This window comes from Xenopus laevis, chromosome 4S, assembly GCF_017654675.1.
Source record: "Xenopus laevis strain J_2021 chromosome 4S, Xenopus_laevis_v10.1, whole genome shotgun sequence".
In the NCBI taxonomy this organism is placed as follows: domain Eukaryota; kingdom Metazoa; phylum Chordata; class Amphibia; order Anura; family Pipidae; genus Xenopus; species Xenopus laevis.
Genome location: NC_054378.1, coordinates 37,163,949 through 37,190,824, shown reverse-complemented (window position 1 = coordinate 37,190,824; position 26,876 = coordinate 37,163,949). Strand labels below are relative to the sequence as shown.

General features: G+C 41.8%; 1 protein-coding gene across 1 annotated transcript in view; it reads left to right on the top strand.

Annotated features, from left to right (window-relative positions):
- cdh8.S (cadherin 8 S homeolog) overlaps window positions 1–26,876 on the top strand; it is a 265,728-nt gene that overhangs the window by 216,331 nt on the left and 22,521 nt on the right. Inside the window, exon 10 of the mRNA XM_018260477.2 lies at window positions 11,089–11,206. Within this exon, the coding sequence (XP_018115966.2) occupies window positions 11,089–11,206 (118 nt within the window). The remainder of the gene's footprint in view (window positions 1–11,088; window positions 11,207–26,876) is intronic.

The window sequence follows — 26,876 nt, the reverse complement described above, 5'->3', positions numbered from 1 at the left end:
TCAGTCTATGGTTAATGTTTGTATGTTTAACATTGTATAATTTTGCCCCATTGCAGCATAATAATAATAACAATAATAATAATAATAATGTTTTTGTATAACACAGACATATTCCCCAACACTTAACAGAAATGACAACACCAGTCACTATCCAAGTGGGGATTCTTATTACATTCACACTCACTAGGGTAAATCTTATTAGAAACTAATAAACCTGTCTGCATGTTTTTTGGAAAGTGGGGGAAAACCAAAGTGCCCAGAGACCTAAACCAAAAAAGAACAATGACAACATATAGACTCCTTGCAGAAAGTGTCAGTGGGGGAATCAAACCTAGGACCCAAAAGCTGCAAGGTGGCAGTGCTAACCATTAGAATGGGCTGCAAAGATATCCAATATCAACTGTTATTTCACCTGAAGTAGACCAATACATGTCACTGTACTGCTAAAATAAACTACTCCTCAAGCAACTGTTTTTACATTTTTTGCACACACAATGTATTGTGTTTAAGCCAATATTTTTCTCTTTTTTTGTGTGCTTGTCGGTTCTTTTTTTTTAGCAGTATAGCATATCATTAGGAAGTTTGAAGTACTTATAAAATTAGCCTCCTAAGATGTTTTGTAAGCATACCATAGGCTATTTCTAGCATTGTAGAGAGGCTCTTGACCATGCACTGGGACTGAGGGCCAATCTCCTGAGAGGATTGAAAAGTAATGCACACCCAAGATTGTAAAAGCTTTTACATTTTTTTTACCTTAGACTATGCCATGTATTTTCAATATTACAGAAATGTGTTTTATAGCACCAGAGCTTTTAAATTCACGCTGGATCAATTGACATTTTTTTATGTAGCACTAAATCAATCTAGCATGTTTTTTGTTGATTTGACCTTTTCGTTTGTGTCATAGATTTCTTTAAATGCTAAGAAAATATATAGCCTCTTAATCAGAGGTGATACAATAAACAAAGAAGAATGCTTTTAGTATATCAATGTCCCTCACATGCTTTATTTTCCTTTATATATCTGTGAAAGCTAAAAGTGACATTTAGGAGATCTGGCTTAATACATGCCATTTATGTCATACATTTAGAGGGCATATTGTCTGCCATGACATTGGTTAAGAAGAGTTATTCCGGGGGCGCATGCGCAACATGACCGAGTGAAGACGCTGTTTTACGTCGCTCCGCAGTAAGAGGCTTTAGATCCCCGAATATTAGGGGTTTCTGGCACACAATCGGGGAATCCCGCAGCTGTACCCTCTGGTAATGGGGAAAAAGAAGAACCTAGAGCCGACAGGCACTTTGACGCCATTTCTTCACAAATCAGCGGCTTCTAACAGGCACCGGCGGGACCAAGATGGCGGCGCGGACTCGGATCCGGAGCGCTCTAGTCCAGACAAGGCTCCCAAAAGCTCACACAAGCGTGCAGCTTCGCTTCACAGACTGGCAGCCGCCGACAAGCCTCGCAAGCCTCGGGAAGGGGGAGACGACTTTGCTGGCCACGATGCTTCGGCCTCCAATTCCCCCATCGGTCACCCTGCGTGGACTCCCGCCCAGCACGCATTTATGCCCACAGACCAGGTGCGTAGGGTTGGGAACGATATGGGGGATCAGAATATGAGCCACTCCTCGGCCTCTAGCTCTCCTTGTGGGACCCCCTCCCAGACACTAACCCAGCCTACTCGTGTGGCTACCGACAAGCTGACTCAGGCAAAAGATGGCGGATTAGACCATAAGGCAGGCCCCTATGCTCCCTCGCGCCCACACACTCCAGACAACTGGATGGAAACTTCCTCGGCTAGGGCAGACGACTCTTACACTTCTCGGCCTGTTACTGCTGACATACTTGCACTTCAGCTATCGGCCCTATGTAATTCACTGACTGCTGCGATTGCGGGTGCAGTTAAAGACGCAGTGCACGAATTTCGAACGGAGGTACACTCCTTGGGCCAAAGAGTGGATAAGCTGGAAACTATCTCTGACAACTTGATAGTGAGGCATAATGCCCTAGAAGACGACCAGCTCACTATACAGGAAGAACTGGCCAACCTCAAATCACATTGTGAAGATCTGGAAAACAGAAACCGACGGCAGAATTTACGTATACGGGGTGTCCCTGAAAGCATTCTGCCAAAAGATATCAGGCACTACCTCAGAGCTCTATTTTCTAAACTCTGCCCGGATCTACCAGTTGAAGCTTGGCGATTTGATAGGGCTCACAGAGCGCTGGGTCCTAAGAAACCCGGCCAGTCAGCTCCGAGAGACATTGTACTCTGTTGTCACTACTTTAAAAGTAAGGAGAAAATACTTCAGGTGACACGGAACTCAACACACGTTGAATTTCAAGGGGTGAAGCTGCAAATCTATAACGACTTATCTCCCATCACGTTGGCTAAAAGAAGGGACTTTAGACCTGTCACTCAGCATCTAAGAGCACACGACACCCCGTATCGATGGGGGTTTCCCTTCAAATTAATTGTCTCTATAAAGGGCCAGCAACATTTTCTCTCAGACCTGCAGAAAAGCAATACATTTCTGAGTGCGCTTGGCTTGCCTCATCTGTCGATGCCTAAAGATGCTACACCTTCGCGATCCCTTCGGATGACTCCGGAATGGGAGACGACTGGCTCCACCAAGAGTCGACTGCCGTCTACCCCACCGCACAGACCTGGCTCTCCGACTTGAGACGACCTACGTTGGATACTCGTTGGTTTTGCTCTTATGGGCGGTTCTGAAGCTGTTCGGGATTTGATCTACAATGTTTGTTCCTAATAGGGACGAACACCTTCTCTTGTTGGTTTTTTTGCCTAGACGCTTCTCTCGACACTGATACTCGGGTATCTCCATAGTGTCCCAGGTTACCCGGTTCAGGTAACACCACTGCTTGTACATATTTTGTGTTTCATTTTGTTTACTGTTACTTTTGATTCGCTACCTCCTATGCCACCTTCTTTTTTCCTCCCCTATGTGAGCCCTGGACTGCACACTTCCCTGAGCCACGCTTGTTGCCTCGCCCTCAGGACTAACACGATATTGGATATACAACATCTTTTCACTTTTTGGCTCATTCCTGCTTTTGGATTATCGTTTGGTCATTTTCAAGGGTCCATGCTTTCAGTGGCCTCTGGAACTTACACCATGGGGCGGAATAGTACCAATGTTGGCCTACAATGGTCAGTTATTTGCTTTGATTGGTTGCTCCCTATGATTAATGTTGCTTATTGTGCTTATTTTTCTGTGCAATGTATGATTTCACCAGCGTATGAGCCTTATAGCATAGCACGCTCACCCATAGTCTTCCAATGGTCCGATTATTTTCTTTGAATGTGAAAGGACTTAACAGTCCCAGGAAAGGAACGCTAGCTTTGAAAGAAATCCAGAGGTTTAAAGCTGAAGTGGCGTTCCTTCAGGAAACGCACTTCAAAGCTTCTGATAATAATAAACTTCATTCTCCACAGTACACTAGGACCTATCAGGCATCTGGCCCCCATAAGAGAGCAAGGGTCATGACTCTGATTCATAAGGATTGCCCCCTGACGATTACAAATCATATTGCAGACCCTAACGGTCATTACTTGCTGTTACAGGGCTCATACGTGGGTACTCCTATAACTTTGATCAATGTTTATGTTCCCAATACCAAACAACTTCGCACGATACGCAAAGTTTTGTCACTGGCGACCAAATATTCCTCCACAATTCTGCTAATAGGGGGTGACTTTAATTTAGTTTTCTCTGAGATTATGGATAGGGACATCTGCCCCTCACGCACCTCCCCGGTTCCACGGCAGGCCAAACAATTCCGCACGGTTATTAGATCCCATGCCCTGTTTGATGCGTGGCGTATCGATCACCCTAGACACCGTAGATACACCTTTTACTCCTCCCCTCATCAGACCTCCATGCGACTAGATTATTTTTTTGTGTCCCAAAATTGTCTGAAATATCCAACCACCTCTTCTATCCAGGCTATCTCATGGTCGGACCATGCTCCCATCACTTTAAATATTTCGATCCCTCTGGCGATTTCAAAGCAGCCTCACTGGAGATTGAATGAAACGATTCTTAATGACCCTCACACCAAGGAAGTCATAGAGAACCATTTGAAAGAGTATTTTGTGCAGAACAGGGGGTCTATAGATTCCATAGCTTTAACTTGGGAAGCCCATAAAGCTGTCATTTGGGGTCACCTTATTTCCATCTCTACTGCTAGGAAACATACTAAGAGACAACAAATTTACAAATTGGAATCCAAATTGTATCAATTAGAATCGGCAGTACGCCATGACTCTGACCCGGCCCTGATGCAAGAAATTTGCACTTTACGCGCCTCTTTGAAGCAACTTGCCCTGCTAGACACAGAGAAAACACTGCTTTGGAATAAGAGGAAATATTATCAAATGGGAAATAAGGCCCACACTTTACTAGCTAACCAACTAAAAAGGCGAGCCAGGCAATCCCAAATTTTAACGATCTGTCCCAGTGACGGGGAGGCTACCCACAACCCCACTCAAATCTCTCAGGCTTTCCATTCCTACTATTCCACACTATATAATCTATTCCCGACACCCTCCCGAGCTGCCGATACTAAATCGCACTCTCTTGCTCAGTTTCTAGAGGGGTGTCGCTTACCCAAACTGACCGAGGAAGACCTGGAGACATTGAACAGGGAGATTACAGGGGACGAGGTTCTTGAAGTTCTTAGAGCTATCCCTCTCCACAAATCTCCAGGGCCTGACGGATACACTAATACATATTACAAAGTCTTTAGGGCTACCCTTGCCCCCATCCTGGCTGAGCTCTTTAACACCTTCCTGCAGGGCAAAGAACAAATTCCGACCTCTATGCTTTCCTCATACATAACTGTGCTTCCCAAGGAGGGAAAGGACCTGACGCAGTGTGGGAGCTATAGGCCTATAGCGCTTTTAAATAGTGACTTGAAGATATTCACTTGAAGATATTCAAGATACTGGCTCAGCGCCTAGCCCCACTCTTGCCTGATAGACTCTGAACAAGTGGGTTTTGTGATGGGACGGCAAGCAGGCAATAATACTCGCGGGGCCATTGATCTTATTGATATTATTCAATCACGGGGCACTCAGTCTGTTGTTCTGAGTTTAGATGCGGAGAAAGCCTTCGACAGACTGGATTGGGCATATATGACTAGGCTGCTCCAACATATGGGATTCCACGGTCCTTTCCTCCAGGCTATCAAATCATTATACACGACCCCTTCTGCCTACCTGAAATTAAATGGTGATGCTGGCACGCCTATCCATATTAGGAATGGTACACGGCAGGGCTGCCCCCTTTCTCCTTTGCTTTACGCCCTCAGTATAGAACCATTGGCTGCCAAGATAAGGGACCACCCAGACATTGCGGGAATTACAGTGGGGCCCGACACATATAAGATATCACTTTTCGCTGATGATGTCCTGCTCACTCTTAGTAATCCCTCTATCTCCCTGCCTAATCTACATCACACATTGCAGGAATATAGCTTAGTGGCGGGATACAAAATCAACTGGGCTAAATCGGAGGCTCTCCTGTTTCACGTAGGTGGTCAAGCTAGGAGGGCACTTCAGGAGACTTTCCGTTATAAGTGGCAGACGTCGCATATAAATTACCTAGGAGTAAAACTGACACCACATTATCGCCAGCTGTACCAAGCAAATTTTGTGCCTCTGGTTGACCGGATTCAGAAAGACATGCAGGAGTGGGGGTCCCATAGTATATCTTGGTTTGGGCGCATAGCCGCAGTCAAAATGACAGTGCTTCCTAAACTTCTCTACTTGTTTGAAACCATTCCAGTTCACATCCCTGTCACTAAATTAGGCCATATTCAGAAATTGATACTTAAATACATCTGGGGTACGGCGAAGCCGAGATTGCCACGTTCAGTGCTCTTAGCAGGGCGGCATCAGGGGGGCCTTGCGGTTCCAGACATAAGCAAATACTACGAGGCTTCACATCTGCGTCAAACTCTGGTCTGGTTGCAACCTCAGGCGCCTACTAAGTGGGCACAATTATAAGCCATTTGAACATTCCCTTACCATATAAGCAACCTGATCTTAACTGCTCACCCTAGAGACCAGCTATCAGCTCTGGCCCCAAAGCTCATAACTTTCACCCTCTCGATCTGGAAACGTTGCTTAAAGAAATATCGGATCAGCAACTATCCTTCTGCCTTGTTGCTGCTTTCTGCTAATCCGGATTTCTAACCTGGCCAAGGGCCATCATACCAATTGGATTGGGCGGCACATGCATTTCATAGGATAAATGATTTTATTAACCCACTGAGGAAGCAGTTATACACATATGACGAATTGTTTAGAAAATGTAACTGGAGCACGGGGAAAAAGCTGGAATATCTCCAGATTAAACACTTCATTCAATCTTTGTTTGGGCAACGTCCCCAGGTGCAGCTGTCTCCATTTGAGAGAATATTAGGTAGCGGTTTCCCTTACAAGGGGCTGATCTCACAATTATATTGCCTACTCAATGCCATGCCAGACGAGCCGTTCCCCAAGCACACTCACATGCTATACTGGGAAAAAGCTTGGGGGAAGGAATGGTCTCATTCCCAATGGGGAAGGATGTGGGAGAACGCACAGAAAATGACTGTGTGTACCCAGTAGAAAGAGAGTATTTATAAAACGATGATGAAGTGGTACCTCACCCCAGACCGCCTCTCTAAAATGTTTGCTCAATGCAGTCCTATGTGCTGGAGAGGCTACCAACAAAATGGCACTCTATTTCATGTTTTATGGGAATGCCGGAAACTATCTCCTTTTTGGGAGGATATTATTAAGCTGATAACGAAGGTTTTTAAGACCTCTTTGGATATTGCGATGCCCCATTTGCTGTTGGCCCTCCCTGTCACTGGTATAGGCAACGCTGGTCAAAAGTGGGTTAACCAGGTGTCGACGGTGGCACGGTTGGCAATCACCTCCAAATGGAAGTCTCCTGCCCTTCCCACTATTCGGGAGGTTATTTCTAGGCTTGAAAGTAATAAAAGATTTGAGGAAATGACCTCCCGAATAGGCAACACATTGCACTTACATGATAAAATCTGGGGTAACTGGAACTACTTTCTGACTACTGCAGATGCTCACTCTTATGATAGCTGATGGATCCTTGTGCTCAATTGTATGTGTGTAGGGGAAAGGCCCCCTGGGCTGGCTCCACCTGGAAGGCATCTCGTAGGGCTTGCTCTTATCTCTTCTTCTTTGTTCGCCCACTCCCCCTCCCCCCCCACTTGTTCGCTGTTCGCTGTTTATTATTTTTCTTTTAACAGATATGTATCGAATGTACCCTGTGTTTGCAAGTGATATTCCATTGTTACTTACTTTAACTATCTGGCATCACTGACCATGTCTGTACTTATTCCATGTAAACCAGCATAAAATACAGGGGAGAGATGGAAAAAAAATCAATGGACTCCTAAGTAAAGATGATGCTTTTAAAGGCCATAGATTTTTTTCATGTTAGTTTTCATTTCAAAATACCTACCTCATACTACTGAAAGGACTGAAGAGATGCTAAAAGCTTACTTAACCCATATGTTTACACCAACCCCCAAAAAAATTTGTTGAAGATAATTTTATTGATGGTTGTCATTGGTCACTAAATTTATATGGCTTAAATTATAGTAGATGTTGAGCCATACTTACAAATTAAGAACAACTGTGCAAATATACATTTTTAATACAAAGTGGAATCATTAAAACACGTTTGTTAGAGGTCACTAACTCTCAAAGCAAGTACATTTCCTCAAAGTGGTTCCTTGAGCACTTTTTGAATCTAATTTATATTTTTAATTAGTTATTAGAAGATGTTCTGTTCTTTTCTTCACTAAATAAACACTACAACAACAACTAAACACAACAGTGCTGGCAACCATAGAATAATTTAGTAGGTACAATGTTTTACCATTTAGAAGCTTTTCAGATTAATATATGTTTCAGATTTCCATTTATTTGGTATCACAGATTCAGGAGAGACACTTAGTTCAACTACCATTTTGTCATACTTTAACAGGGTTAGGTGGAGGAGCATTACTTTATCATTGGACTGTAGTTCAGCAATAGGCAATGAGAAGGCAGTACTCTGCTTTCCCCTGTCTATGTGAGGGATGTCCATTTAAAATGACATGTCAACTAACAATGTGAGTGAATATCAGTTGATATAAGTTAAATGGTTGTAGGACTAGTTGCCACTCAGTGCAGTTTGCAGTTCACAAAACACAATCCTTAATCCAAAAGTCTCAAGGGTTACATTTAACAGCATCGCCTGATGCTTTTTACTTTGAGATAACATACAGTTGAAATTATATAATAATAGGTTTACTATGGAGTCTGGTATATAAATATTTAAAAGAGGAAAAAGGTCCCTCCCTGACTTCATTATTCTTGAAGCGTTATAATTAATGATGGACGAATATTCACGGCAACAAAATTGTAAAAATGCATTTAAGTCAAGAGGGGAGGGGTTGTCATGCAACTTTTTTTTAAATGGCCCAAATTTTTTTTACTATGCATTAGAATCTAAGGGTGGATTTTTCATGGTGAAATATTTCTCTCATCCCCAAATAAGTAAACCATTGCTCAATATCTGCATTAATTTAAATTTCAGCTTCTATCATTATTAGTTTTAATACATTGGCTAATGTTTTGTTATACTTTAGGGGGCTGATTCATTAAGGGTCGAATATCGAGGGTTAATTAACCCTCAATATTCGACTAGGAATTGAAATCCTTCGACTTCGAATAATGAAGTCGAAGGATTTAGCGCAAATACTGCGATCGTACGATCGAAGGATTATTCCTTCGATCGAACGATTCGAAGGATTTTAATTGAAGGAATATCCTTCGATCAAAAAAATTTAGGAAAGCCTATGGGGATCTTCCCCATAGGCTAACATTGACTTCGGTAGCTTTTAGCTGCCGAAGTAGGGGGTCGAAGTTTTTTTAAAGAGACAGTACTTCGACTATCGAATGGTCGAATAGTCGAATGATTTTTAGTTCGAATCCTTCGATTCGAAGTCGTAGTCGAAGGTCGAAGTAGCCCATTCGATAGTCGAAGTAGCCCAAAAAATACTTCGAAATTCAAAGTTTTTTTACTTCGAATCCTTCACTCGAATTTAGTGAATCGGCCCCTAGATGTAAGCAGGGCCAGAACAAGGGGTAAGCAGAAGAGGCACGTGTCTATGTTGCAATGGTAGTGGGTGCAGGCACATATTTCATATATAGTCCAGGTGCTTATCCCCTTACCACCCACAAGTTTTTGTTTTTTTTACTCACCCACCCCCATCAGTAACACAAACGTATTTCAAAGTTATTTCCTTTTTCTCTGTAATAATAAAATATTAGTTCATACTTGATGGTAACTAAGCTCCATAAATCCATATTGCTGGCAAACCAATCTTATTGGGACTTATTTATATGTTTAATAGTAGCCTGAAAGCTTGGTGACCCATATTATGAAACAATCCTTTATTTGGGAAAAAAGCAGGTTCTAAGAATTTCTAACCCTTTATGTGTACATTATATCATTTAAAGGAATTGTTCAGTGTAAAAATAAAAACTGGGTAAATAGATAGGCTGTGCAAAATAAAAAATGTTTCTAATATAGTTAGTTAGCCAAAAATGTAATGTATAAAGGCTAGAGTGATTTGATGTATAACATGTCAGTCAGAACACTACTTCCTGCTTTTCAGCTCTCTTGGTTTACACTGACTGGTTACCCTGGCTATCAGGCAGTAACCAGAGACTTGAGGGGGGGGAGCAGATGGGTCATATCTGTTGCTTTGGAATCTGAGCTGAATGCTGAGGATCAATTACAAACTCACTGAACAGATATGTATCATGTGGCCCCCCTTCAAGTCACTGACTAGCTCAGAGTTATAGAGCTGAAAAGCAGGAAGTTGGATTCTGACTGTTTTATTAGACATCTGTTCACTCCAGCCTTTATATATTACATTTTTGGCTAACTAACTATATTAGAAACATTTTTTTATTTTGCACAGCCTATCTATTTACCCAGTTTTTATTTTCACACTGAACTGTTCCTTTAAAAGTAATTATTTAGTTGGTCAATAGGCAATGACCACAAGAAAATTTTTATGCTCAGATCACCTCTGTTTTTCTCAATAGCAGTGTGGTACATATACTTTCTACAAATTATAATAAAATTAATTATGTTAGGAGCCTGCCATACACTTTGGGGGTTATTTATCAAAGTCCAAATTTATCTCAATATTTTCTGCTACAAACTCCAATCAAATCCGCTCGGGTTTTTTATGCTTATTTATGATTACATTTTCCCAAAAATTTGCTTTACTGGAAAAAAAAATCAGATTTTCACAAATTTTTCCGATTTTTTCATCCGATTTTTTTGTAATTTTCACCCGAAAAACCCATCGCACATCAAAAGATCATTGGGACTTCTCCCATTGACTTATATGCAACTTCTACAGGTCTGAGATGCCAGATTTTCAGATTTGGACTTTTCCATCCTCGGGGTTTAATAAATTCCCATACATTTGTGATTTTTGCATTCGGATTTTAGTAAATAACCCCCTTAATATAAACTATAACACCAAATTTTTGAGTGGAAAAAATCTCAGATTTTTCGAGATTTATTATGCCCCTAGGATGCAAAAAGTCCAAATTCAAAAATCCACCATCTCAGACCAGCTGAGGTTGTATATACTGTAAGTCAATGGGAGCAGTCCATATCCTATTTGGAAGTTTCTGTAGTGTGCACTTTAAATAGCCTGGAAATTCAACTATTTTGGGCTTCTCTGGCAAAAATCTGAAAAATTTGGACTTTTCCGGAAAAAGCCCAAAAAAATCATACAATTCTCTACAAAGCTCTGAAAAAAATCATACAATTCGGGTTTTCGTGCAATTTTATCTTGTTGTTCCTCAGTCCAATTAATTCAAGCTAAGGTCGAATCATGGATTCTAATTTGGTTGGAATTTTTTTAAATAAAATATCAGAAAAATTTGGATTTTGATAAATAACCTCCCATAAGTAAAAATGTATGTTATTAATTCTTTATGGAACTACGCTTTGTTTTTTGCAGATCATTCAGACAGTTAGTGCCATTGACAAAGATGATCCAAGGAATGGGCACTTTTTCATTTATAGTCTTCTACCAGACATGGCTAACAATCCAAACTTTACAATCAAGAATAATGAAGGTAAGATTATTTACAAGCCAACCACATATTTGTCTAAACGATTACGGTACTGGATGCATTTGGAACCCTCATTGGTAAATGTGTATTGCTTTAATTATTTAATAATTATGCATTGTAATGTCACATGGTTGTTCTTCACGAATATAAATAGTATTTTTAGGGAGCCTGATAGGAAAAGGTAAATGGGGCATTTTGCTGGAGATTGTTTTCTCAGAGAGAAACATGGATATCCTTCTGTAAAAACAACTGCATCCATCTTCAGACACTTGAACCATTAACTTGTTAATGCTCAAGGATCTGGAAGTCAATGGGGTCATTTATCAACACTGGGAAAAATTTTCCGATGGGCAGTAACCCATGGCAGCCAATCAAATTGCTGCATTCGTTGTTCTACTTGCAGCTGGCTTCAAAAGGCTAATCACGATTGGTTGCTATAGGTTACTGCCCATGGAGAAATTTGCCCAGTGTTGATAAATGAGCTCCAATGTTTTCTATAAGTGATCTGCCAACCTTTAGAAGTTTCTGACATAGGAGTGCATTTTATTTTCAAATGCTAAAAAAGACAAGTAAATTAAGTAAGTTATTAAACTTATTTAAAAGAGAACCAACTGTAAACCAACTAATAAGCTGCCACCTTTACCATTCAATTTTTATCTCATTACATAGGATGGAGCAGGTTATTTGACACCAGTGGCTGCTTTAGATTTTCACATGTAAGGTTACTATGGAGTCCTAGTAAGGTTTGTTGTCTTTTATGCTTTCAACACATAAGGACATGAGCAATATATCACTTTCAGTCACTCACCCCACATTAAAGTTTAAAAGGTATAAAAAAATAGCTGATTGACAGATCACAATCCAGGCTGTCTGTGTAAGTATCACTGACTGAAACAATATAATTCTAAAATACTATTTCCACACAACCTGAATGCAGCAAAATAAAATATACTATGTATTAATAAAACATGTGTGCTATGAATGCATTGGGGCAGGGTTATAGGATTACTTAAGTATGCAGCTTGCTCAACCATAATGTCCTGAAAGCACAAAATAACCTTCATGGGTATCATGATTTCAAATTACCTAACAATGTAATTTACAAGACATCTGATCCATGTTTGCTTTCTGGAGGGCAACTGACCTACAGAAATACTGATCTGTACACTATCTCATAGAGTTACAGTGTACATTCAACATATAAAATGAAAATGGAAGTTTATGCTCTGGCTTAAAATGGAATTGTGCTTGCCTGCAGTCAACATGGAAACATCAATCACAAATGGCAGTTAAAGTGGTCTGCACAGATTGAAATGATTGAGAACACTGATCTAAATTGTTTGTAAAGGCTTTATTGAGTCTGGAACATATTTAGAGGGGGATCTATCATGCTGATTGCAAGCAAATATGTTTACTACATCAGTTTTTCTTTTTAACAAAATGTATTTTAATGACAAAATGTATGTTTATCATCTGTATGTAATTATTATAAGTATGTTTAGTATTTAAAGGTGACTTCATGACCTCTGTAAACTCCATGGGTCGGCTCTTTAGCAGCTTTATTCTGCAGAACATCTGAAAACATTGCACTTTAAATGCTGAGTGCCAACTGTAACCCATATTTCCAATTTGGGCTAATTGGGACTATATATAATTTGGTTAAGTGCCCCAAGATTTTAAAAGTAACAGATTCTAGATATATAGTAATAGAACAACCCAAATGGGCAGACAGTTTCTATACAGCATACAAAAAAACCATCCTGAAAACATGTTAAAAACTCTGTGGACATATCATGGAAGTATGATTTTATAACAAAGACTGTTAAAATCAATCATGACCCTAACCTGGCAGATAAGGTTGGATAACTTTCATATAGTCTAAAGGTCACTACAAAGTACTCAACTGCACAAGGTATTGTCTAAAGTTCATTGTGCTCAATAGGAATAGGCAGATAATTATGTAGACAATTATCTAAAGTTCACATTTTCCAAGACAAAAAGTCAAAGAGCGGCTTTCACCATAACATTCAGCTTTAATTTAACAATTAACTTTAATAATGTACCATAATGCTAATTGCTTTAATAGCAACTTTAGCAGAATGCCAACTTTTTTTGAATAGAATTAAGACATTTGAATTCAGATTATAATTATATATGATACATTTTATTTTGACACAATAACTTTCATGAAATAAGAATCAAAGTGTTTTACATCAGTGTATTTTTTTTAAAAAACCGAAAGAGCTTTGGTTGAAATAACTGCAGAATCTTGAATAGGGACGGCGAATTTGACCAGTTTAGTTTCGCCCAAAATTTGCCGCTGGCAAAATGTCGCTGACACCCATTAAAGTGTATTGGCATCACTAAAAAATTTCTGTGCGGCGAAATTTTGACATGCGTCTTTTTTTTTTTTTTTTTGACGCACAACACCATACAAGTCTATGGGCATCATTTCCACCACGAAACAAGGCGAAAAAATTTGCGCTTCCCTAATCTTGACAATGGGACTCCTCAAATGACCCTTCATCTTCAGCCATCCCATTGATCCCTTAGTTAGACACAGTAATGAAACACAAGGAGCCAGAAATGGTAAAAATGGCCGCAGCATTTATTAACATTTTATCAAATAAATAGGACCTTGCCAACCTCACCCCAAGGCAATATTCAAAGGCAGAATTCCATAAGGGATCGCTACTATGCTTTGGCGCTCCTCACTTGAGATCAGTAGGGATGGGCAAATTTTTTTGCCTTGTTTCGCCAAAAAAATGACACCCATAGACGTATGGTGTTTTGCGTCAAAATAAAAAGACGAGCATCAAAAAGATTTCTAACACCCCCCAAGGCTAGCAGTATAGGAAGGAGTGAATGTGTATATACTGCAACTAATAATCTTATGTAAAGCTCTGTCACATGTTACATGATAAACTCCCAGAGGGAACTGTCTTAAAGGAACAGTAACATTAAAAATTAAAAGTGTTTTATAGTAATGAAAATATAATGTAGTGTTGCCCTGCACTGGTAAAACTGCTGTGTTTGCTTAAGAAACACTACTATTGTTTATATAAATAAGCTGCTGTGTAGCAATGGGGGCAGCCATTCAAAGGAGAAAAAGCTCAAGTTAGACAGCAGATAGCAAATAAGCTCTGTCTGTCTAATGGTGTTATCTGTTATCCATTAGTTAACCTGTGCCATATAGCCATTTTTAAATTTCCGCCATTGCTCCACAGCAGCTTGTTTATATAAACAATAGTAGTGTCTTTGAAGCAAACAGATCCATTTTACCAGTGCAGGGCAACACTACATGATATTTTCTTTACTTTAAAACACTTAAATTTTTTGGTGTTACTGTTTCTTTAACACAGTAGAACTACTTCTGCCCTATGCAACAAGCATGAGTGACAGTGTTCAGCCTCTATACAGGGTATGACAAGGCAGCTGGAATAATATCCACATATGGGTAAGGCCACATAAGGACATTCGGGGAGATTTTGTCGCCTGACAACTAATCGCCTCGTCTTCTGAGCGACAATCTCCCCGAACTGCCTCATCGTTTTTTCCCATAGGCTACAATGTAAAGTCGCCTACGCTAATGCACACGTGGCAATGCGTTTTCTATAGTCGCCCGAAGTTGCCTGTGTGAGGCAACTGAAAATTCTCAAAATGGCGCCAAATTTGCCAAATGCCTTGAAGTCTATCGGCGTCAATTTTTTGGAATGCACATCTAATATTTGCACCCATTGGGGTCTATGGGCATCTTTTTAATGACGAATCCTGGCAAAACATTTTGCTCACTAGAACATACCTTACTAATTGGTTTTGTTTAATACCACCCATGTTTTTGATCGACATAATAATTGATCAAGCAAAGGTTATCGACTGAGTAATATGCAGTCAGACAGTATGATCAATTCTAAAATGATACCATGTAACCCTGTAACACGGAGTTGGACTTAAAACCTCCAACTCACAAATCACTTGACAGACAGGACATTATTGAAATACAATCCAAAAAGTTAACATACTGAATCCCTATGAACTAACTGAAGTGCCTGACATTTGCTCTTCCTTTACAGTTATCATATGTACATTTTCTAGAATCTAAGTAACTGGCAGACCTTACAACATTAGAATTGTGTTATGTTATGTAAAGCACTCAAATGGATTAACAATTGTGTGCACTTGGACGTAGTTAAAAAAGCACAGTACTTTGCTCCTATATATGCTCCCTAAACTGGCCCAGCCAGCCCTGTTGAATTGTGTACCTGCAGGAACATGGCACAAAAGTGCAAGGGAGCTCAAGAAGGGCTCTTCCTTAGAGTTTCTTAGCGTGCTGTGCCTACACAGTCAACTGACTTGTATCTAGTAAATTGCCAGCAAATATGTCATTGTTGGTGACTCCTCTTGCACAAAAAAAGTGTGCAACAATTAAATCATGCGCTACTTGCACTACTGTACATGCTATTTAAAATATGCATCAGTGGGCTGGTATTTTGGTTAAAGTGCTGTACTGTGGATAAACTCACACTTGGGGGCCGATTCACTAAATTCGAGTGAAGGATTCGAAGTAAAAAAACTTCGAATTTCGAAGTATTTTTTGGGCTACTTCGACTATCGAATGGGCTGCTTCGACCTTCGACTACGACTTCGAATCGAACTATTCGTAGTAAAAATCGTTCGACTATTCGACCATTCGATAGTCGAAGTACTGTCTCTTTAAAAAAAACTTCGACCCCCTAGTTCGGCAGATAAAAGCTACCGAAGTCAATGTTAGCCTATGGGGAAGGTCCCCATAGGCTTGCCTAAGTTTTTTTGATCAAAGGATATTCCTTCGATCGTTGGATTTAAATCCTTCGAAACGTTCGATTCGAAGGATTTAATCGTTCGATCGAAGGATTTAATCGTTCGATCGAAGGAATAATCCTTCGATCGTACAATCGCAGAATTTGCACTAAATCCTTTGACTTCGATATTCGAAGTTGAAGGATTTCAATTCCTAGTCGAATATCGAGGGTTAATTAACCCTCGATATTCGACCCATAGTGAATCAGCCCCTTGGTTTTAGGAGTCGAATGCTCAAACCCAGAGGCAATAATAAATCTAGATTCTTTAGCGGTTTTGACTAATACACACATGTGACGGATTGTGTGGGTGGGATCTATTCTAAGCCCCATAGGATAAAAGATTAACAGAAATATTGAACAATTTAAGTAAATCAATGTAGAATATATCATGACTATATTAATAAAGTATCTGAATAATAATAAGCATGCAATTTTTAGTATGAGGAAACAAAAAATACTAATTATGCCCAGGATATCCTAACGTATTTCAAAAATATTTGGCTTTCATACAGAGCAAAAGGAAGAAACATATTTCAGACACACAAAGATCTACAGAGTGCTCATTTATTTATCGGTTTCATTTTATCTTTTACCCAGTATAACACATGGAAGTGAACCCTGGTGAGTTATGACATGTCACTGTTTTTGGTACTCTGCAGTATTTCCAGAGAGAGGTTGGGAAGTCGAATGCAGGGCAGTGACATCCGTAAAGGAATTTGTCCATTCAGTAGGTGGTCTGAGCTGTGAAATGCCCTTCACTGTTAGGTCATATGAAGTGACTGCATAGTACTGTTCTGCTTTCAGCAGAAAAGACCTTGAAAAATGTGCAGCATGTGACCATGGTGAACAATTGTTTTACTGCTTCAGCCCCACTCAGAGTTTTTAAATGGACACAGTTTCTGAACCCGAGTGCTTGCAAAAAAAACACAAAAGAACTAATATGTTACATTTCAAAAATGCAATGGTTGAATTGTACATTACAATGATTCTCCTGCTGTTTGCTGGCTTCCAGCTGCAAAACCTTTGTTAATCTACTTATTCTGTTTTTCTTCTATTTTTATTAAGGCCTTTCCTCCAGAAGTCTTTCTCTTGTGTTTTAGATCCATTCTGTTCTCAGTTTTGTTCCACTGTTATTTTTTTATGCTTTATTCCATGGTTATTTTATTTTATGAACATGGAAATAAACAGGGTTGCATAACTAGGAACACTAGGATAAAATCCATGAACTCTCACCACGACAGTTGCAAAAGATTTTTCATTTATAATTTGAAGTTCTGTATAATAAAATTATACTAGGTCTCATTTACATTTAGCAGTGTGTAATGTACAATTTTGGACACAATGTCCCAGTTTTTTCTCCAAAAAATGTTTTCCCCACAATGCTAGTGTAATTGTGGACACAATGGGGAGTTGAATCTGAAGCAATTAATTCCATCCTGATTGATGCATTGTGCGCAACTGAATTTAAAGGAACCGTAACACCAAAGTGTTTTAAAGTAAATATAATGTACGGTTGCTGTGCACTGGTAAAACTTATCTGTTTGCTTCAGAAACACTACTATAGTTCATATAAACAAGCTGCTGAGTAGCAAAGGTGGCAATTGAAAAAAGGCTATTTGGTTAAATACCAGATAACAGATAACACCATTATGTTCTACAGAGCTTATCTGCTATCTGCTGTGTAACCTGAGCCTTTTATCCTTTGAATGTCTGCCCCCATTGCTACACAGCAGCTTATTTATATACAGTAAACTATAGTATGTTCCTGAAGCAAACATCAGTCTTCCATGTGCAGGGCAACACTGCATTATATTTTTATTACTTTAAAATACATTCATTTTTTGGTGTTACTGTTACTTTAAGATTGTTTGTGTCCAGATAATGCCATTTCTAGTGCTCGGTGTCAAAATGACACAGATGTGATGCACATATTAAAAAAACACACAGTAGGAACTCTCGAATCAAGCTGATAGTAGCTCCACGGTCCCTGTGCTAATAGGTGCACTTGAGTGTGCTTCTTCCCAGATGAGTGCGGTGTGTGTTTAGGGGCACACCTACCTTTAATGAATGGTATCACTACACACTAGCAATGGTGAATTTTTTCGCCTTGTTTCACCTTGGAAATGACGCCCATAGACTTGTATGGTGTCGCGCGTCAAAAAAAATTGCCGTACATCAAAATTATTTGGACGCCCATAAACTTTAATGGATGTCAGCGACATTTTCCAGCGGCTGATTTTTGGCGAAACTAAACAGGTTAAATTTGCCCAAGCCTACTACACACAACTACATCCATTTTTATGCTACTGCAATTGCAGCTGCAGTCCTAAATAAGCCCTTATATTTTATCTTGTGCTTGTGTGCCTGAATGCAAGGTATGACTCCATTACAGACCAACATTGTATGTGCACAAATAGTCTTGTATCCCCTATACATGCTCCTTAAAACTTGCAAGTGTGCCAATACGCTGGCCTGTCTGGCTCAGATGAATCCAGAACATTTGAGTGCAACTGCAAAGAACATAACACAAAAGTGGAAGGGGGCTCTCAGGGTTTCCCTAGTGTGGTGTGCCTACACATGCAACTAGTTATAGGCGAATATAACCGGCTTTGTTTCAACAAAAATTTGGGAAACGGCAAAAATACGCCGAAATGCATTGAATTCTATGGGCGTCAAATCCAGTGGCGTAACTACCGGGGGATGTGTATAAGAAACGGATCCGCACACACGATGATTAATGCAGTCGGGGAATATCCCCTTTTATTCAGCCACCAAACATCAACGTTTCGGGGGGAACACCCACCCTTCATCAGTGTTCCCCCCCGAAACGTTGATGTTTGGTGGCTGAATAAAAGGGGATATTCCCCGACTGCATTAATCATCGTGTGTGCGGATCCGTTTCTTATACACATTGGTTGCTAAGGGACCCGGCCGGGTCAACAGAAGGAACGCACCACCAATTGCAGGATTGGTGAACTACAGGTGTGTGGTAGGAGAATTACATTGTAACTATCGGGGGAGCAGAGTGTGCGATTGGGCCAGGGCCCACACCCCCTCAGGGACCCCCTGACAGCTCGCCCCCCTCAAATTCCGCCGGTTCCTGGCGTACGGCGGGGGGCAGGGGGGCCCAACTGCGCATCCGCGCCAGGGCCTGCCCCCCTCTAGTTACGTTGCTGGTCAAATCTGCAGCAAAACGCTTCTTACATTTTCACTCATCATTACAGGCAACTGACTGAATTGCCTGCAAATCCCATTGTTGGTGACTCCACTTGCAACAATTTGGTGTTATTCACCTTTAAATTGACTTTTAGTATGATGTAGAGCAAGGGTCCCCAACCTTTTTTACTTGTGAGCCACATTTAAATGTAAAAAGGGTTGGAGAGCAACACAAGTCCATGGGGATGTCTAATAAGAGCTGTGATTGGCTGTTTGGTAGCCACTATATGGACTGGTAGCCTACATGAGGCTCTGTTTGGCAGTACAGGTATAGGATCCCTTATCCGGAAACCCAGTATCCAGAAAGCTCCAAATTAATCCAAAACTCCATTTTATCCAAATAATCAAATTTTTTCTCTGTAATAATAAAACAGTAACTTGTACTTGATCCCAACTAAGATATAATTAATCCTTATTGGAAGAAAAACCAGCCTATTGGGTTTATTTAATGTTTAAATAAATTTCAAGTAGATAAGGCATGAAGACCCAAATTACGGAAAGATCTATTATTCGGAAAACCCCAGGTCCCGAGCATTCTGGATAACAGGTTCCATACCTGTTTAAGTGTTTTTTCAGCAACCAAAACTTTCCACTAAGCCAGGAATTTAAAAATAAGCACCTGCTTTGAGGCCTCAGGCAGCAACATCCAAGGGGTTGGGGAGCAACATGTTGCGCATGAGCTACTGGTTGGGGATCACTGATGTAGAGAGTGATATTTTGAGACAATTGTTTTTCCTTTTCTTATTATTTGAGAGATGTATATTTTTATGCAACTGCTTTCTAATTTGCAATTTTAGCAATCTGGTTGTTAGGGTTGAAATTACCCTAGCAACCATGCATTGATTTGAACAAGGGTCTGGACTTTGAATGAGAGTGGCCATGAATAGAAAGATGAATAATACAAAGTAATAGTAACAATATGTTTGTAGCCTTGCAGAGCATTTGTCTTTTGTTCATGGGGTTAGTGACCCTCATTTGAAAGCTGGAAATAGTCAGAAGAAGGTGGCAAATAATTCAAAACCTATTAAAAAGAAAAAATGAAGACCAATTAAAAAGTTGCTTAGAATTGGCCATTCTATAACATTCAGGGGCAGATTTACTAAGGGTCGAATATCGAGGGTTAATTAACCCTCGATATTCGACCAGGAACTAAAATCGTTCGACTTCGAATATCGAAGTCGAACGATTTAGCGCAAATCCTGCGATCGAACGATCGAAGGATTATTCGTTCGATCGAACGATTAAATCCTTCGAATCGAACGATTCGAAGGATTTTAATCCATCGATCGAAGGATATTCCTTCGATCAAAAAAACGCAGGTAAGCCTATGGGGACCTTCCCCATAGGCTAACATTGAGTTCGGTAGCTTTTAGCTGCCGAACTAGGGGGTCGAAGTTTTTCTTAAAGAGACAGTACTTCGATTATCGAATGGTCGAATAGTCGAACGATTTTTAGTTCGAATCGTTCGATTCGTAGCCGAAGGTCGAAGTAGCCCATTCGATGGTCGAAGTAGCCCAAAAAACACTTCGAAATTCGAAGTTTTTTTAATTCGAATCCTTCACTCGAGCTTTGTAAATGTGCCCCATAGTAATAAAAGTTAATTTACAGGTGTACCACCCCTTTATTGCATTTTATCACATTTGTAAATCATGCAATACTTGTACATGCTGTTCAGAGTATGTGTCAGTGGGTTGGTTGATGTTTTGGTAAAAGTTCTGTATTTCGGGTAAAGAAATTGCAGTTTATAATTTATAATAAAGCATTTATAAATGATCTACATACCTAATTTTATTTAATTGCTTTGACAATGACAAACAAAGGAACAATGCATTCCCCTTGAATTTTTCACATATATATTACATTTCATCATTGACGTTACAGATAGCAACAGGTGTGCTTGTTGGTTTGATAGTAGAACAAGGATCTGATAGTATGTTATGGGTAAATGTGCTGGTACAGGTATGGGACCTATTATACAGAATGCTTGGGACTGGGGTTTTCCAGATAACAGATCTTTCCATTATTTGGATCTTCATAGCTTAAGTCAACTAGAAAATCATGTAAACATTAAAAAACCAAATAGGCTGGTCTTGCTTTTAATAAGGATGAATTATATCTGAGTTTGGATCAAGTACAATGTGTTGTTTTATTAATACAGAGAAAAAGGCAATAGTTTTTTAAAATCTGGATTATTTTATAATAAGGGAGTTTATGGCAGACCTTCCATAATTCAAAGCTTTGTGGATAATGGGTTTCCGGATAACGGATACGAAGTAGGAAATGCTGCAATGTGAATAGATCTTGAAATGACCATTGCAGTAAAGTGACCAAGAAATGCAGTAAAGTAACTAATGCTATAAAGTGAAACAAACATTTATAATACATAAACCACAGAGTATAAAACACCATTATAGATAAAATACCATCAGAAATACTGCATATCAGTTAAAAACATTGTGCAGAAACAATAACATGTTAATAGAATCATACATATATAAAAAAAACATCAGTATTAGTCTATCACAATTGTGCTACGCAAGCTTGTCAATCTAGAACTAATAAGTGTAACGGGCCCGAAGGCGCAGTAATAGTGTAGACCAAAGGGGAGACCAAACCAAGTTCGAGGTACAAGAGGGTTTATCAAAAGAATCGTCAAGGTACAGGCAAATAGATCAGACCAGGCAGCAGACAACAGGAATCGTAATAACAGGCAAGAGTCGGTACACAAGAATCAAAAGCAGTATATCACACCCAGGAACAGACGAACAGGAACCTATAGTTGGGCAAGGACTGGAAGGGGAGAGAGGTTTAAGTAGTCTCTGAGTTTGGCGCCAAAGTTGACGCGCTTGCGTCAGACGCAGACGCCAGCGTCCCCACGCTGACGTCCTGACGCCGGCGCCCATTCTGACGCCGGCGTCCATTCCGTCGCCGGCGGCCAATCCGGGAGCAGGAAGACGATGACACCATGGAGCTGCGCCCATCAGGAACCATGCGGTGAGGCAGGGGGTCGCCATCTTGGACGCCATCTTTGGAAGGTGAGTTAGAATCCATTACAGTACCCCCCTCCTTAGGGGGGGCCTCACGACTACCGAGACTAGGAGAAGAAGGGAAAAGTCTATGGAACTTACGGACCAAGTTTGGGAGTGGGAATTTTCAGACGAATATTACGAGTCGAAAGAAAAACTTTGTCACCAGGAGAATATGGAGGGGCAGGAACTCTTCTCTTATCGGCAAACCTCTTCTGAGCCAGGGAACTCTTCTCCAAATTAGTGGCAGTGGCCTCCCAGATAGCCAACATGTGAGCAGCTTGGTCGTTGGCCGCAGGAACGTTGGTAAGAAGAAGATCTTGAGGAAAGGCCAACGGATTCCGACCATAAACACAGAAGAAGGGAGACTTTAGGGAAGAGGAATGCAGCGCATTATTGTGAGCGAACTCAGCCCAAGGAAGAAGATCCGACCAATCGTCCTGGCACAGAGACACATGACAGCGCAGAAACTGCTCCAAAGCCTGGTTGACCCGTTCAGCAGCACCATTGGATTGTGGGTAGTAAGCAGAGGAAAATTGGAGAGAAATATTAAGGGCCTTGCATAGCGACCTCCAGAACTTGGATATAAATTGAGAACCCCGATCAGAAACAATCTCAGCAGGAAAACCATGGAGGCGAAAAATATGTTTAATAAAAAGTTCAGAAAGTTCAGAGGCAGAAGGCAATTTCCGAAGTGGAGTAAAATGGGCCATCTTACTAAATCTGTCGATCACCACCCAGATCACAGTGTGGCCGGAGGATAAGGGCAGATCGACAATGAAATCCATTGCCACATGAGTCCAAGGGCGAGAAGGGATGGGCAACGGCAGGAGAAGACCCTTGGGAGAAGAATGACTAGCTTTAGAGACAGCACAGGTAGCACAGGAAGAAATAAAATCTTTCACGTCCTTTCTCATCGATGGCCACCACACCAAGCGTGACAGGAGTTCAGTGGTCTTCTCAATCCCCGGGTGACCAGCTTGTTTGGAATTGTGAGTTTGAGATAGGATGGCCTGGCGACACTCAGGTGGAACAAAAGCAACCCCCAAGGGAATGTTATCAGGAGCAGAGGCCTGGGCAGAAAGAAGTTCAGAAGCCAAGGAGGGAAACAAGGCAGCAACAATCTTGGAAGGAGGCACTATAGGTTCGGGATCTTCAGAATAAGAAATCTCGGGAACAAAACTCCTGGACAGCGCATCAGCCTTTCTATTTCTTGAGCCAGGACGAAAGGTGATGATAAAATTAAAACGGGAGAAAAATAAAGACCATCTGGCTTGACGAGGATTTAAACGTTTCAGGGACTGGATAAATTCAAGGTTCTTGTGGTCTGTAAAGATGGTCACAGGAATAGAAGATCCCTCAAGTAGATGCCTCCACTCCTCCAGGGCCAATTTGACCGCGAGCAGTTCACGATTCCCAACGTCATAATTCTGCTCGGGAGAAGAGAATTTTTTGGAGAAGAATGCACACGGATGTAACTTCCCATCCGAAGAAGACCTTTGAGATAAAACGGCTCCAGCTCCCACATCAGAGGCGTCCACTTCAAGGAAAAAGGGCATAAGAGGTTCGGGGTGTCTCAGAATTGGTGCAGAAGAAAAGGCCTCTTTCAATGTTTCAAAGGCTTCCACGGCTAGAGGGGGCCAGTGCTGAGGTTTGCCCCCTTTGCGGATAAGAGCAAGAATAGGGGAAATCTTGGAGGAAAAGCCTTTAATGAACTGCCTATAATAATTGGCAAAGCCAATAAACCTTTGAATAGCCTTGACGCTGGTGGGTAGAGGCCAATCAAGAATTGCAGTAACCTTGGCTGGATCCATCTTGAACCCCTGTTGTGAGATTATATACCCAAGGAAAGGGATGGAAGGCACCTCGAAAGAACACTTCTCCAACTTGGCGAAGAGATTATTCTTTCTAAGACGAAGAAGAACTTCCTTCACCTGACAACGGTGTTCCTGAAGATCTTTGGAGAAAATGAGGATATCATCCAGGTAAACGACTACACATTGCCCCAACAAATCTCTGAAAACGTCATTTACAAACTCCTGGAAGACCGCAGGGGCATTACATAGACCAAATGGCATTACAAGGTACTCATAATGCCCGTCACGAGTATTGAAAGCGGTCTTCCATTCATCGCCCTCTCGGATCCGAATGAGGTTGTAGGCGCCCCGAAGATCAAGTTTGGTGAAGAGATTAGCGCCTCTCAACTGATCAAAAAGTTCAGAGATTAAGGGGAGAGGGTAACGGTTTTTGATAGTGATTTTATTCAGCCCTCTATAGTCGATGCAGGGCCGCAGACTGCCATCCTTCTTTTCGACAAAGAAAAAACCTGCTCCAGCAGGAGACGAAGAGGGACGAATGAACCCTCTCTGAAGATTCTCCTGAATGTAGGTTTTCATGGCTGCTGTTTCAGAAGGAGACAGAGGATAGGTGCGGCCACGAGGAGGCATGGATCCAGGCAGGAGTTCAACTGGGCAGTCGTAGGGTCGATGGGGAGGAAGAGTCTCAGCGGAGCCCTTATTGAAGACATCCGAAAAGGATTGATATACAACTGGAAGAGAGGGCTTAGAAGACACAGAGGAAACTTTGACAATGGGCACAGCAGGTAAACAGTTCTGTTGGCAATGTGGACTCCAACGGGCAACTTGTGAAGAAGACCAATCAATGACTGGGTTATGGGTGCATAACCAAGGAAGACCCAGAACAATAGGAGTAGAAGGGCAATCAATAAGAAGAAAGGACAGTCTCTCCAAATGCAGGGTGCCCACTTTGAGTGAAAGTTCCGAGGTGGTCTGTGAAATGATGGCAGAAGACAGAGGACGATCATCAATTGCCAGAGCTCGCAGAGGAATAGCCAGAGGAAGAAGAGGAACAGCATGTCGGCTGGCAAAAGTCTTGTCCATGAAATTCCCGGCAGCACCAGAATCTACGAAGGCTTGAACCGGGATCCTCCGGGAGCCAAACTGGATCTGTGCCGGAAGTAGGAAACGATGACCAGACGGTCGGGGAGAAGGACAAACTCCACCCAGGTAAGTCTCCCCAAACTTACCGAGGTATTGGCGTTTTCCAGGCTTTACAGGACACTCGAGGATGGAGTGAGCTTTGCCCCCGCAGTAGAGACATAATCCCGCCGCCTTTCTCCGGTACTTCTCCTGTTCGGAAAGACGGGCCCGTCCAATCTGCATCGATTCCTCAGCAGATGTAGGAGAGGAAGAAGCAGAAGCCGCAGGAGGTGGAGAGGGCGAGAAGTAAGCAGGATTGTTGAGCAGGGGTCTCTGGAAGCGGGGGGCCAGGATAGGCTGGAAACGAGGGTTCCTCTTAGAATGCTCACGGTCTAGCTCGACCTGGAACTCCCTCTGGCGAGTATCGACCTTCACGGCCAAGGCGACCAACTCTTCCCAACGGGGAGGAATTTCCCGGGATACGAGGTCGTTCTTTATTCTTATAGCCAGGCCGTTGTAGAAGGCAGCATGATAACCATCATTGTTCCACGACGTCTCCGCTACCAGGGTGCGAAACTCAATGGCATACTCCGGAACCGAGCGGGAGCCTTGCTGGAGCTGGAACAACCGAGCCGAAGAAGCTATGGCTCGTCCAGGAGCATCAAACACTGTCCGGAACTCATGGAGAAAGGTACAGGCATTATCGATCAGAGGATCCTTCTTTTCCCAAAAGGGTGATGCCCATTCTAGGGCCTTTCCCTGCAGACGAGAGATAACATAACCCACTTTGGCTCGCTCCGAGACAAACTGACCTGGCAGCAGGGCAAACTGGATCTCACATTGGATAATGAACCCTCTGCAAGCGTCAGGATCACCACTGTAGAGAGGAGGTGCGGGGATGCGAGGCTCGGAGACTTGGAGCGGGGTTGCAGGTACAGCGACTGGTGCCACGGGAGTCAAGGTAGACACTTTCTCCAGGACTGCGCCAATGGCCTGACCATAGTGAGACTGGAGTACTTCATAAGAGTCAATTCGGGAGGCCAAAGCTCGAATGGTTTCACCAACATCAGGCGAAGCATGAGTCTCCTCCAAAGGGTCCATGGCCCAACTATAATGTAACGGGCCCGAAGGCGCAGTAATAGTGTAGACCAAAGGGGAGACCAAACCAAGTTCGAGGTACAAGAGGGTTTATCAAAAGAATCGTCAAGGTACAGGCAAATAGATCAGACCAGGCAGCAGACAACAGGAATCGTAATAACAGGCAAGAGTCGGTACACAAGAATCAAAAGCAGTATATCACACCCAGGAACAGACGAACAGGAACCTATAGTTGGGCAAGGACTGGAAGGGGAGAGAGGTTTAAGTAGTCTCTGAGTTTGGCGCCAAAGTTGACGCACTGGCGTCAGACGCTGACGCGCTTGCGTCAGACGCAGACGCCAGCGTCCCCACGCTGACGTCCTGACGCCGGCGCCCATTCTGACGCCGGCGTCCATTCCGTCGCCGGCGGCCAATCCGGGAGCAGGAAGACGATGACACCATGGAGCTGCGCCCATCAGGAACCATGCGGTGAGGCAGGGGGTCGCCATCTTGGACGCCATCTTTGGAAGGTGAGTTAGAATCCATTACAATAAGGTACGATATGTCACTCCTA